A 12,261-nucleotide genomic window follows, 5' to 3' on the forward strand; every position below is an offset into this window, starting at 1 on the left:
TAGTTCAGTGGTTTTTGCTGTTTTCACAGATGTGTGTAACTGTTACCACAGTTTTAGACTGTGATGTTTAGACATTTTCATTCTTTTGTAATTTTTAAAATTATTTTTTAATTTTGTTTTAAGCTCATTTATTTTGAGAGAGAGAGTGCAAGGAGGGGAGGGGCAGAGAGAGAGGGAGGGAGAGAGAATCCCAAGCAGGCTCCACACTGCCAGTGCAGAGCCCAATGTGGGGCTCGAACTCATGAACCATAAGATCATGACCTGAGTTGAGATCAAGAGTTGGACGCTTAGGCTTAGCTGACAGAGCCACCCAGGAGCCCCTCTTTTTTTATTTAAAAAAGTCCCCCAACATGCGACTTGAACTCATGACCCCAGGTCATGAGTTGCATGCTCTTTCAACTGGGCCAGCCAGGTGCCCTGACATTTTCATTATTTCAAAAAGAAGCCCCCATACCTTTTAGATGGTAGCACCCCCCCATTCCCACCCCAGTCACTGTGCTCTCCCACAGCTCCTCAGGCAACCACTAACTTAACTTTTTTCCTCTGTGGGTTCCCTATTCTGGTCATGAATAAGACATCTGAATCTATCACCGTTCTGCATAAAAGCTCCCTATTATCTCTATAATAAAAATTTCTAAGTGGTATATGAGGTGTTTTATATTTTTTGAAAATTTGTCACTTAAAAATGAAAGAAAAAATTTTTTCTCTCAACTTTTTTTCCAGTTTTTGTTTGAAATACTTTTAAATCCAGTGCAGTGGTTCTCAACTGGGGCAATTTTTCCCCCAAGGGTAAATCTGGAGACATTTTTGGTTATCACAACTGTTGGTGGGGTTGCTTCTGGCATATAGTGTTTAGAGGGCAGAGATGCTGCTAAATATGTTACAATGCATGGGACAGCTTCCACAAAGAATTCTCCAGCTCCAAATATCAGTAGTGCAAAATTAAGAAAGAAACTCTAAATATATATGTGCCTAATAACAGAGTATCAAAATATGTGAATCAAAAAGTGACAGAAAAGGAAAAATAGACAAATTCACAATTATAATTGGAGACTTTGACACTCTATCCTGATTAATTGATAGAACAAATACAGAAAATCTCTAAGCATGTAGAAGACTTGCTATCAACAAACTTGACCTAACTGACATTTCTAGATTGCTGTGCCCAGTAACTGTAGGATACATATTCTGCACATCTGGAACATTCCCCAAGATAGACCATATTCTGATTGATTAAACAAGTTTCAATAAATTTAGGAGAATTAAAATCATGCATGGTATATTCAATGATCCCAATGGAATTAAATTAAGGAAGAAAAAAAAACAACCAAAAGATAGTGGGAAAAATCCCTAAATGTTAAAGATTAAAAAAAAAAGAAGATGGTTAAAGAATAATCACTGAGTCAGAAAATCATTTGAACTGAATCATGATTTAAACAAATTGAGGGAGGGGGCGCCTGGGTGCCCAACTTCGTCTCAGGTCATGATCTCATGGTCTGTGGATTCAAGCCCCACGTTAGGCTCTGTGCTGACAGCTCGGAGCCTGGAGCTTGCTTCAGACTGTGTCCCTCTCTCTCTGCCACTCCTCTGCTTGCATTCTGTCTCTCTTTCTCAAAAATAAACAAACATTTAAAAAAATTTAAAAAAAGGTAAGTTACTAGTAATGAACAATTTATGAAATCAGTGTTTGAAGAATATAAATTACCAAAGCCCACTCAAGAAAAACAAGCTAGGAATAAAACAGAAACAAGTTAGCAATAGAATAAAATGTCCGCAAGCTGATACAGAGCATCTACAAAAACTTAATAGCTAGCATCACAGTTAATATGTGAACAACCCAGTTTCAAAATGGATAAAAGATGGGGCACCTGTGTGGCTCAGTCAGTTCACCGTCTGACTTCAGCTCATGTCATGATCTCTCGGTCTGTGAGTTCGAGCCCCATGTCGGGCTCTATGCCGATAGCTCAGAGTCTAGAGCCTGCTTCAGATCCTATTTCTCCCTTTTTCTCTGCCCCTCCCCTGCTCATGCTCTGTCTCTCTCTGTCTTCCAAAAATGAATAAATGCTAAAAAAAAAAATTAAATGGATAAAAGATTGAACAAATGTACAACAGATGATAAATAAATGGCCATTAAACACTTGAAAAAATTCTCAACATCTTTGGCATCAGAGAAATTCATATAAAAGCACCAGAATCCATTCCCCCTTCTCTAAAATGACTAAAATTTCAACTGACCATACTATGTGGTGGTGAAGTTATGTGGCAACCAGAGGTCTCAGACATTGCTGGTAGGTGTAAACTGGTACAGCTGCTTGTTTTAAAGTTAAACACTGAGGGGTACCCGGCTGACTCAGTTGATGGAGCATGTGACTCTTGATCTCGGGGCTATGAGTTCAAGTCCCACATTGGGTGTAGAGCTTACTTCAAAAAAGAAAAGGCTAAGTATCTTGTTTTCTTTTTTTTTAAGCAGGCTCCACACTCAGGGTGGTGTCCAGTGTGGGGCTGGAACTCAGGACCCTAAGATGAAGACCTGAGCCAAGATCAAGAGTATCAAGAGTCGAATGCTTAACTCCTTGAGCCACCCAGGCGCCCCTTCCTCATTTCCCTCAGGGGTGGAGAGAATCTTAAGTAGGCTCCACACCCAGCGCAGAGCCTGACCTCGGGGCTTGATCTGCATCTCATGACCTTGAGACAACCTGAGCTGAAATCAAGGGTCGGGTGTTTAATTGACTGAACCACCCCACCCGCCCTTTTTCCTATTTTTAGTATCTGATTCATCTAACCCTGTTTTCCAGATTATCTTTTCAAGAGAAGGTTCATGAAGTGATATTCTCTCTGGAGATTTTTTTCCCAATTCACAAGTTTCTATATAACATGTCTAGGACAGTTGCACTTTTTTTCATTCATTTTGTAAGTGATGTGTTTCTTTTTCTTCACAATATAACCACTTACTATCTACTTTTTTGAATGATATCTTTAGAGGGCTTCATAGCATGCCCCTGTGAATCATGACCAAATCTGTTAAAATTTCCTTGCAGGACTAATATTGATAGAAATTGTTCCAAAATAACATCTTTCCCCACTCAGTGCTTTGTTCAGAATTAGGAATTTTTGGGGGCTCCTGGGTGGCTCAGTTGGTTGAGCGTCTGACTTCGGCTCAGGTCATGATCTCATGGTTCGTGGGTTTGAGCCCCGCATCGGGCTCTGCGCTGACAGCTCAGAGCCTGAAGCCTGTTTTGGATTCTGTGTCTCTCTCTCTTTGCCCCTCCCCCACTCGTGCTCTGTCTCTCTCTGTCTCAAAAATAAATAAACATTAAAAAAGTTTTTTTTTCAAAAAAAGAATTAGGAATTTTTGGAGCACTTGCGTGGCTCATTTGGTTAAGCATCCAACACTTGATTTCGGCTCAGGTCATGATTTCATGGTTGTGAGATGGAGCCTCACATGGGGCATGGAGCCTGCTTAAGATTCTCCCTTTACCTCTGTCCCTTGAGTGTGTGCTCACACATGTGTGCGTGAGCTCTCTCTCTCTCTTTCTCAAAAAAACAAACAAACAAAAAAAAAACCTAGGTGTTTTTATGAGTGAATGCCCTATAATTTGAAAGACTTCATAAGAGCTCAGGTGTAAGGTGACCTTTTTTGAGAGAGAACTTCAGAAAAAATTGTTATATTTTTGTATGGGGTATTTAGGTTGTGCTCAAGCTGCAGTCTTAATAGGTAAATGTTTTGTGTGAAACGCCTTAGCATAAACTCATAGCATTGGACTTGGTGAGTATTTTAAACCTGCTGTCTCATTGTCGGCAGCAGGGGTTGTGTAGACCCGCGTGCACACTAGCAATATGAGACGGTAGCATTTTACATGGAATTCAGGTATCAGTCCTTTTCCTCAAACCTCAGTGGACTGAAACTTCTTTATAACAGCCTTTCACGTTAAATTAACTGCATTCTTCTATTGCAAAGCCCTTTTCTATGTTTTATAAGATAAACTCATTTATGATATGTGGAAATTGGATGTTTTGATTCTAAGCTAGGACTTTTTCCCTTTTGCAGCAGTGCTAACAAGCGGCATTTACATAGATACATTGTTTTGCCTTTCTCTCAGGTGTGGACACCTCAAGATCGCCAGTGTATCCTGAGCACCTTAGCACAATTACTTCTGGATAAAGACTGTACTGTGCTGGTTGGTCGCCAGCTGCGCCCTCTTCTTTTGGATTTGTTGGAAAGGAATGCTGAAGCCATTAAAGCCGGAGGCCAAATCAACCACGATCTACACGAACGGCTCTGTGTGTCAATGAGCAAACTCATTTGTAACCATCCTGACGTCCTCCCGTGAGTAACAGTTTTATTCTTCACTTTTCTCCTTGAGGTAGTAGAACCTGCTGTCTCCTGGAAAGTAAAGGGGTGTGAGCTGAGAAGGGAAGAGGAGAAATACAAGAAAGAAGGAAGATAAGTGGTACTGTTTATTAACAATTTAGTGACCATTTACTAGGTTTCTTTGAAGTCTTGGCCATCAGGATGGGTCTGGAAAACTGGCCATGATGTGTTCTTTGGCTTCAAGAATTATATCATCTGGTGAGATGAGGCAGATTTAAAAAGAGTTTCATCTGAGGCTCTTATAGCATCCATTTCAGATGGCTGCTTGCTGGAGTAGCTGAAGGGTGACGTTAAAAGAGCTGTGGTGTCCTTTCTAACTTTCTATAATCTGTCCAAAGCAGTTTTGTGAGAAGTTGTATTAGAACTGGATTCTAATGTATTTCTCTTTTAAAAAAAAAAAATTTTTTTTTAATCTTTATTTATTTTTGAGAGAGAGGGAGAGACAGAGCTCAAGCAGGGGAGGGGCAGAGAAGGAGGGAGACAGAATCCAAAGCAGGCTCCAGGCTCCGAGCTGTTAGCACAGAGCCTGACACGGGGCTTGAACTCGCGAACTGCAAGATCATGACCTGAGCTGAAGTCGGACACTTAACCCACTGAACCACCCAGGCACCCCTAATGTATTTCTCTTCTGATCTGCTCTGTGTCCAGCCTGTGCTGGTTCACCCTTCCTTAGGCAGCCTGGTGGTCCCCTACTTCTGAGAGGTCACCATATTGATGCCAAACTTATTGTGCACCAGATCAGCATAGTGCATTGCAGTCAAGAACTATAGCCCAGCAATCCTCCTCCTGCCTCATCCACCTGAACAGCGGGGACTACAGGCACGTACCACTGTATCTGCCTTTGTCTTTTATATTAATAGCAAAATACTGTTGGTATGGAGTAAAGGGCCAGCAAAATGAGTATTAGGGTTTTTTTAATTGAGAAGGTGAAGAACTTTCACTCTAAACTTGAGTAGTATCTTTGCAACTAATAAGAGTATCCCTTATATCCATTCCTTATTTATTAGTTTTCATTTGGCTTTCTTAGAAGTATGATCTCTAATCTGGTTCATGAATGAAGGGAATAAGAACTGAACTCTTGGCAGAAAACCATAATTTGTATGAGATTTTCTTTTTTTTTTTTAACGTTTATTTATTTTTGAGACAGAGTGAGAGAGAGAGAGAGAGCGCGTGAACGAGAGAGAGCGAGCATGAGCGGGGGAGGGGCAGAGAGAGAGGGAGACACAGAGTGTGAAGCAGGCTCCAGGCTCTAGGCTCTGAAATGTTAGCACAGAGCCCAATGCAGGACTCAAACTCACAAGTCGTGAGATCATGACCTGAGCCGAAGTCGGACGCTTAACCCACAGAGCCACCCAGGTACCCCTGTATGAGCTTTTCTAAAAGGGGAGGGGGAAAAATGGGCCCAGTTTAATGGAACTAGAAGATATACAGCAAATATCATCATTATACGTGGTAATTAGGAACATAAGCTGTGGGTTGATTGAAGGTTGAGATTGTGGCCTCACTTAGTACTCATTGATGTACTTGACTGTGGTACCATTTCATAACGTGTACTGACTGCCCTGTACTTACTATATAGAATTGACATGTGGGTAACTTGAACCCCCGTTTCTCCTAGGCCTTTGTGGTACAGTGCTTCTGGATTGTGTTTGAGAATCATTAAAATGATGGATTAGTTACATCTGGTTTCCCATCCGCTTTGCACTTTATGTTCTTATTAAATGCACGTGAACACAGAGCACACCCCTACTTTTTCTTCTTTTCATTTTGCCAAGGCAGTATATTTTATTTACACTCCCACCTTATTTCAAAAATTATATAATGCAGTTTATGAAGTTTCTTGTGCTAGAGTAACTTAAAAACAAGCCATAAAAAAAAGGAGCTATGTGTAAATGAATCAATACATGATGTGAAATGAATTATAGACAATGATGTAGAATGAGATTTTGATTTTCAGTTTTAAGAATTGTAGCTCATTAGTTCAGCATGTGCCCTAAATTTCCTCTGTAGAGGAAATATACCTAATGTGTTAGGGATATACCAAATATATTTAGATAGGATACAGTCATTCATTCAGTAGATAAATATAGAAGACCTCTCTTGGGGCCACATCATGGGGGTAAGAAAGTCAAGTATAATGGGTTCTTGTATTTTGCAAACAATTGAATATAATGCTAATAGAGATGTTAGCCAAATACTTAAGGGGAGCAAGAAAATCATTAAAGAAGAATGAATGTTATCCTCTTGAAAATCAGAGAAAGTTTTGTATTGTGGCAGATTGTGGAGGAAGAGGGAAGAGAAAAAGAATGCAGAGAAGAGAAGTAGGATGGCAATGAAGATCTAGGAAAAAAGAGAGAGAGAGAGACAGACTGGAAAGGAGGATCCCAGTCAAGCTCCCTAGAATCCTAGTGCTTGCCCTTCATTTACTGGTACATATCTCTTTCTGAGCCCAAGGTGTTTGGGGCTTCCATAAGGTTCATTAGTAGTCTTAAACATTTCTTTTTTTTTTTTTTTTTAATTTTTTTAATGTTTATTTTTTTTGACAGAGAGAGAGAGAAAATGAATGAGTGGGGGAGGGGCAGAGAGAGAGGGAGGCATAGAATCCAAAGCAGGTTCCAGGCTCTGAGCTGTCAACACAGAGCCTGATTGCGGGGCTAGAACCCATGAACCGTGAGATCATGACCTGAGCCGAAGTCGGACACTTAACCAACTGAGCCACCCAGGCGCCCCTTAAACATTTCTTTTTTTTAATCTTGCTTATATTATTTGTTCATTACTGTGTTCCCCCTTCCCCTGCCCAGCTTTATTGAGATTCAATTGAGATATATTTTTATTGACATATAATATTGTATAAATTGAAGGTAGAAAACATAGTGATTTGATACATGTACATATTGTGAAATATTTGCCACAGTAAGGTCAGTTAACACATCTTTCACTTCACATAATTACCATTTTGTTGTTGTTTGTTCATTGTTTTTGATTCTAGAATCCTTGAACACATTTTACTTTTTGGCAAGTTTTTTGTCAGGACTTTGTGAGTGCAATCCTGGTGTATTGATTCTTTCTCTATCCTAACATATTAGGTTTCCAAGTTCTTTTTTTTGTTTTGTTTTTCCCCCAAAGATTTTACTTTTTGGGGCACCTGGGTGGCTCGGTCAGTTAAGCATCTGACTTTTGGTTTCAGCTCAGGTCGTGATCTCATAGTTTGTGAGTTCAGGCCCCACATCGGGCTCCACACTAACAGCTCAAAATCTGGAGTCATGTGGGGACGCCTGGGTGGCTCAGTCGGTTGAGCGTCCGACTTCGGCTCAGGTCATGATCTCACGGTCCGTGAGTTCGAGCCCCACGTTGGGCTCTGTGCTGACAGCTCAGAGCCTGGAGACTGTTTCGGATTCTGTGTCTCCCTCTCTCTCTGACCCTCCCCCATTCATGCTCTGTCTCTCTCTGTCTCAAAAATAAATAAATGTTAAAAAAAAATTAATAAAAAAAAAATCTAGAGTCATGTGTTCTTCCAACTGAGCCATTTAAGCACCCTTCAATCTTTATACTGTAACATCTTAAGGCACTGTTAGTCTTATTTCATATCTTTAGAGAAGTAAACTAAGTAGCTCTGTCAGAGCCAGGACTGGACTGCAGGTCTTACTTCTGGATGCTGGAAAGACTGATGAGTTGTCCGAGTGGCTCATCCAAGATTAGATGTTTAACTGGGTGATATTCCTTGCTGTATTTTAGGCCTTATGACTATCTTACTCCAGGAAAGAGAACTTCTCCTCAATCTTTGGATATTCTCTAAGGCAAAAACTGATCATGTTATTCTCTGGGTGAAAATGCTTTATTGTTGTTTAGATCAGAATTTTAGAGCACTCCCTGAAAGTGATGGGTCTTTGGAGAAAAGGGTGCTGTAGTTAAGTAAGTTTGGGAGAGAATATTGACCAGTTCCCCTTTGTATTTTTATGGTGGACCACAATTCTCTTCCTTGCACTGGCCGCACAGATGTAGGCCATTGCCAGTGCACTCGGCTTATTTCCCCCGGTCTTCCTCAAGGAAGGAAGGTCAACCCTGAGTCAGGTTGACCACTTCTCTGTTTGTTACTGCCGGCTGGTTTCACATGTGCTGCCGACATCATCTGCCTCTGAGCTAGTGGACTACCAGCCTCTCTCCCCCGAAGAATGATTGTACTTATTCTGACAGCATTCTTGTGGAGAAAAAAAAAAAGTCCTGTTTTTGTTTTTAATTTCAAAGGTGATACATTTAAATAATAACAATACAGAATTGCAAAAAGTGGAAGTCCTGGAATTTCATCCTGAAATCCTACTTTTTAGAGATAATTGTTATTAACAGTGTGATATGTTACTTCTTAAATCTCTTTTCTTTTTCTCACTCTGCCAGGTTTCTCTCCTTTTCTTTTTAAGTTTATTTTGAGAGAGGTAGTGTATATGCATGTGAGTAGAGGAGGCGCAGAGAGAGGGAGAGAGAGAATCCTAAGCAGACTCTGCACTGTCCACACAGAGCCCGATGCACAAGGCTCAGTCTCACAAACCCACAAACTGTGAGATCATGACCTGAGCTGAAATCAAAAGTTGGTCGCTCAACAGACTGACTCACCCAGGCGCCCCAGCCAGGTCTCTTCTGAGCCACAGCTGAATCTTCTAAGTCCCATTTGTCCAGTCTTCTTCAGAATATTGTGAGTGTTAACTTACCAAGACTCTATTTCTGTTTGCCCGGATTGCTTGTGGAAGTCTAAGCCTTCCCACCCATCTCCTGAGTTCTCATTCTCTCTCCCTCTCATAACAGTTTTATGTTTGGGGATTTATTGAGCCAGCGATGTAGGGTATGTTTCCCTGGTGCTTCAGTGCAAATCGCTCTGGAAAGCATATTCGAATGGCCCCTGCAGCTGCTCTGTCGCATTCCCAGTGGGCTCCTGAAGATTCTGTTACTGACCACTAGTTCACTAAGTTATTGTAAAAGGTTGCAACTCTGGAACAGGCTGATGGAAGAGATTGCTTCCTAATACTAGATTTCACGGTGATTTTTTTTTTGGATGAAACCAAAAGCACAAGCAACTAAAACAAAAATAGACGAATGGGACATCAAACTAAAAAGCTTCAGCACAGCCAAGGAAACAAGAATGAAGAGACAATGTACAGATTGGGAGAAAATATTTCCAAGTCACCTATTCATTAGGGGATTAATATCCAGAATGTATAAAGAACTTCCTTCCATCTTTTTGTCCATCTTTTCCACTTTTACTGCCTTCCTTTTGTGTTCCACAGAAATCTGTTCTCATCTTCAGATGCAACCAAAGCATCTCTTCTTGACTCCCCCCCCCCCCCCCCCCCGCCCCAGCCCTGTTGGTTTAGCTGAATCTTTTTTCTTTGTGCCTCTTGTTTCTGTAAGTGACTGTCTTCCTTGGTAGATAGCAAGCTCCTCAAGGAAAGTATCTCCTTGGTTTTGTACTCCTGGAACTTAACAGCATCTGGCTTCTAGTGAGAGGTCAATAAATGTTTATTGAAAACTAGTGCATTTTCAGTGGAAAACACTTGCAATAAGTACCTGTGGTTTTGTATTCTCTTAGACATCTCATGCCATTGTCCTGGTTCCTGAATTTGAACAGGATACAGTCTTAGGATTGGGTAGCTTCACTATTTGTCTCTTTATTCTCAGACCCTTGGAAATTCCTGTTGTATTCTGCTGGCCTGTCTCAAAGTAGAAAAGCATACTTTGAAATCCTCACCAACAAATGAAAAAAATTTCTTTTTCTGAAGGTTTGCCCTGAGGTATTTCAAGGACACTTCTCCAGTCTTCCAAAGACTCTTCCTAGAGAGTTCAGATGCTAATCCAGTCCGCTATGGGCGCAGGCGGATGAAGCTCCGGGACCTAATGGAAGCAGCTTACAAGTTTCTGCAGAACGAGCAGTCTGTGTTCCGGGAGCTCTGGGACTGGAGTGTGTGTGTCCCTCTCCTCAGAAGCCATGACACCTTGGTCCGCTGGTGTGTAGCTCCTGGAATTTTCTGGTGCTTCAAGTGTGGGGGTGGTATAAGGAGTGTAGAGTTCTGTGATGAGGCAGGAAAGGAAGCTATGTAAAATGTGTTGTTTTTGTTCTGGTGCCTTTTGGGTTCCTCGTTCCTTTCCTTAATCATGCATCTCCTCAGTGGCAAATGAGATGATACTTAATGGAGTTCTACCTTTTTCAAGTTCTATCAGGTGAATTCATCATACTTGATTTGTATTTTCTACTCTCAAATGTATTGAAATGTATTAATTCTATAAGATTTCCTTTTTTTCTTTTTAAAGTTTTTCTTTTTTTAAGTTTTTAGTAATCTCTACACCCAACATGGGGCTCGAACTTAGAACCCTGAAATCAAGAGTTACATGCTCTACCCACTAAGCCAGCCAGGCACTCCTAAGATTCCCTTTTCTAATGTTTAGTTGGCGAGAAAAATTTCTTTTTTCTTGAGAATCAGTTGCTTTCCCTAAGTTTATGTATACTTTGGTTTTCTCCAGGTACACAGCCAATTGTCTTGCTTTGGTCACCTGTATGAATGAAGAGCACAAGTTATCATTCCTTAAGAAGATTTTTAATACTGAGGAACTGATCCATTTCAGGTTAAGGTAAGAAGGAGGATTCCTGGAGATCTTGATGTAGCCTTACAGTGCATTAAAGTAACTAATGAGATACTCATTTTCCTCAGGTTATTAGAAGAGGCCCAGCTGCAGGACTTGGAGAAGGCCTTGGTTTTGGCTAATCCAGAAGCCTCCCTTTGGCGTAAGGAGAAAGAGCTGCAGTACTTACAGGGCCATCTTGTTTCAGCTGATCTCTCTGCCAGGGTGACTGCTGTCTGTGGCGTGGTGTTGCCTGGGCAGCCACCAGCCCCTGGAGAGCAGGTATATTGGCATTAGTGGGATGTGTGTCCTCTTCTCCCCTCTTAAACATTGAGTGTGCTTTTTTCCTTGGCTGGACTGTTATAGGTGTGAGCTGAGTTGAGTTTTCCAAATTGCGGTTCCATGTACAGAACTATTCAGAATAGATTAAGGAAAATTTACCCAGGGTCCTCTTCTCTGATAGTTTCTTTGTCTCTGTTTGATGTTAAATTAGAAAGTCTGGGGGCGCCTGGGTGGCGCAGTCGGTTAAGCGTCTGACTTCAGCCAGGTCACGATCTCGCAGTCCGTGAGTTCGAGCCCCGCGTCAGGCTCTGGGCTGATGGCTCAGAGCCTGGAGCCTGTTTCCGATTCTGTGTCTCCCTCTCTCTCTGCCCCTCCCCCGTTCATGCTCTGTCTCTCTCTGTCCCAAAAATAAATAAACGTTGAAAAAAAAAATTTAAAAAAAATTAGAAAGTCTAATGATGTCGATGTGATGCTTTTAACGTTAGCAAGGCACTTCCATATACTCTCTTATTTACTTGCTACAGTAACTCTATGAAGTTGGGTAGCGCATGTTGTGATACCATATTTATGTAAAACAAAGGTAGAATGACTGGCCCGGAGACCCATGGGCTGCCCTTTGTAGAGACGGTGCCAGGCCCAGGTATAACTCCCAGCAACCTCTTTTTTTCAGAATATTCTTTTTGGCTGTTAGGTAGGAGACTAGTAACTGTAGTGAGCTTTCCCCCTATCATATGAAATGAGCTTCTTTCCAAAAATATGGCTCCAGACCCACACTTTGGAAAAGCTTATAGATCAAAATCTAGCTCTGTAATCTGAAGCTATTCGCAGCCAGTTTTTAGTTAGTTGTCACTTTGTGTGATGGTCAGGTTCACCCAGTTTTCTTTTTGGAAGAAGACCTGGGTCATTCCTTGAACCATTGGTTTATCCATTGGGTAGTACAGTTTAAAAAAAAAAAAAAGCATAATATGCATTTTAAAAATGCACATCTTAAATGTACAGCT

At 41.2% G+C, this 12,261-nt stretch overlaps 1 protein-coding gene across 1 annotated transcript in view; it reads left to right on the forward strand.

Moving 5' to 3' along the window:
- The window catches only part of MDN1 (midasin AAA ATPase 1), a 171,794-nt gene that overhangs the window by 4,062 nt on the left and 155,471 nt on the right, over positions 1-12,261 (forward strand). Inside the window, exons 2-5 of the mRNA XM_027057252.2 lie at positions 4,101-4,327; positions 10,141-10,365; positions 10,880-10,987; positions 11,068-11,260. Of these exons, the coding sequence (XP_026913053.2) occupies positions 4,101-4,327; positions 10,141-10,365; positions 10,880-10,987; positions 11,068-11,260 (753 nt within the window). The remainder of the gene's footprint in view (positions 1-4,100; positions 4,328-10,140; positions 10,366-10,879; positions 10,988-11,067; positions 11,261-12,261) is intronic.

Source organism: Acinonyx jubatus, chromosome B2 (assembly GCF_027475565.1).
Source record: "Acinonyx jubatus isolate Ajub_Pintada_27869175 chromosome B2, VMU_Ajub_asm_v1.0, whole genome shotgun sequence".
NCBI classification, from domain to species: Eukaryota; Metazoa; Chordata; class Mammalia; order Carnivora; family Felidae; genus Acinonyx; species Acinonyx jubatus.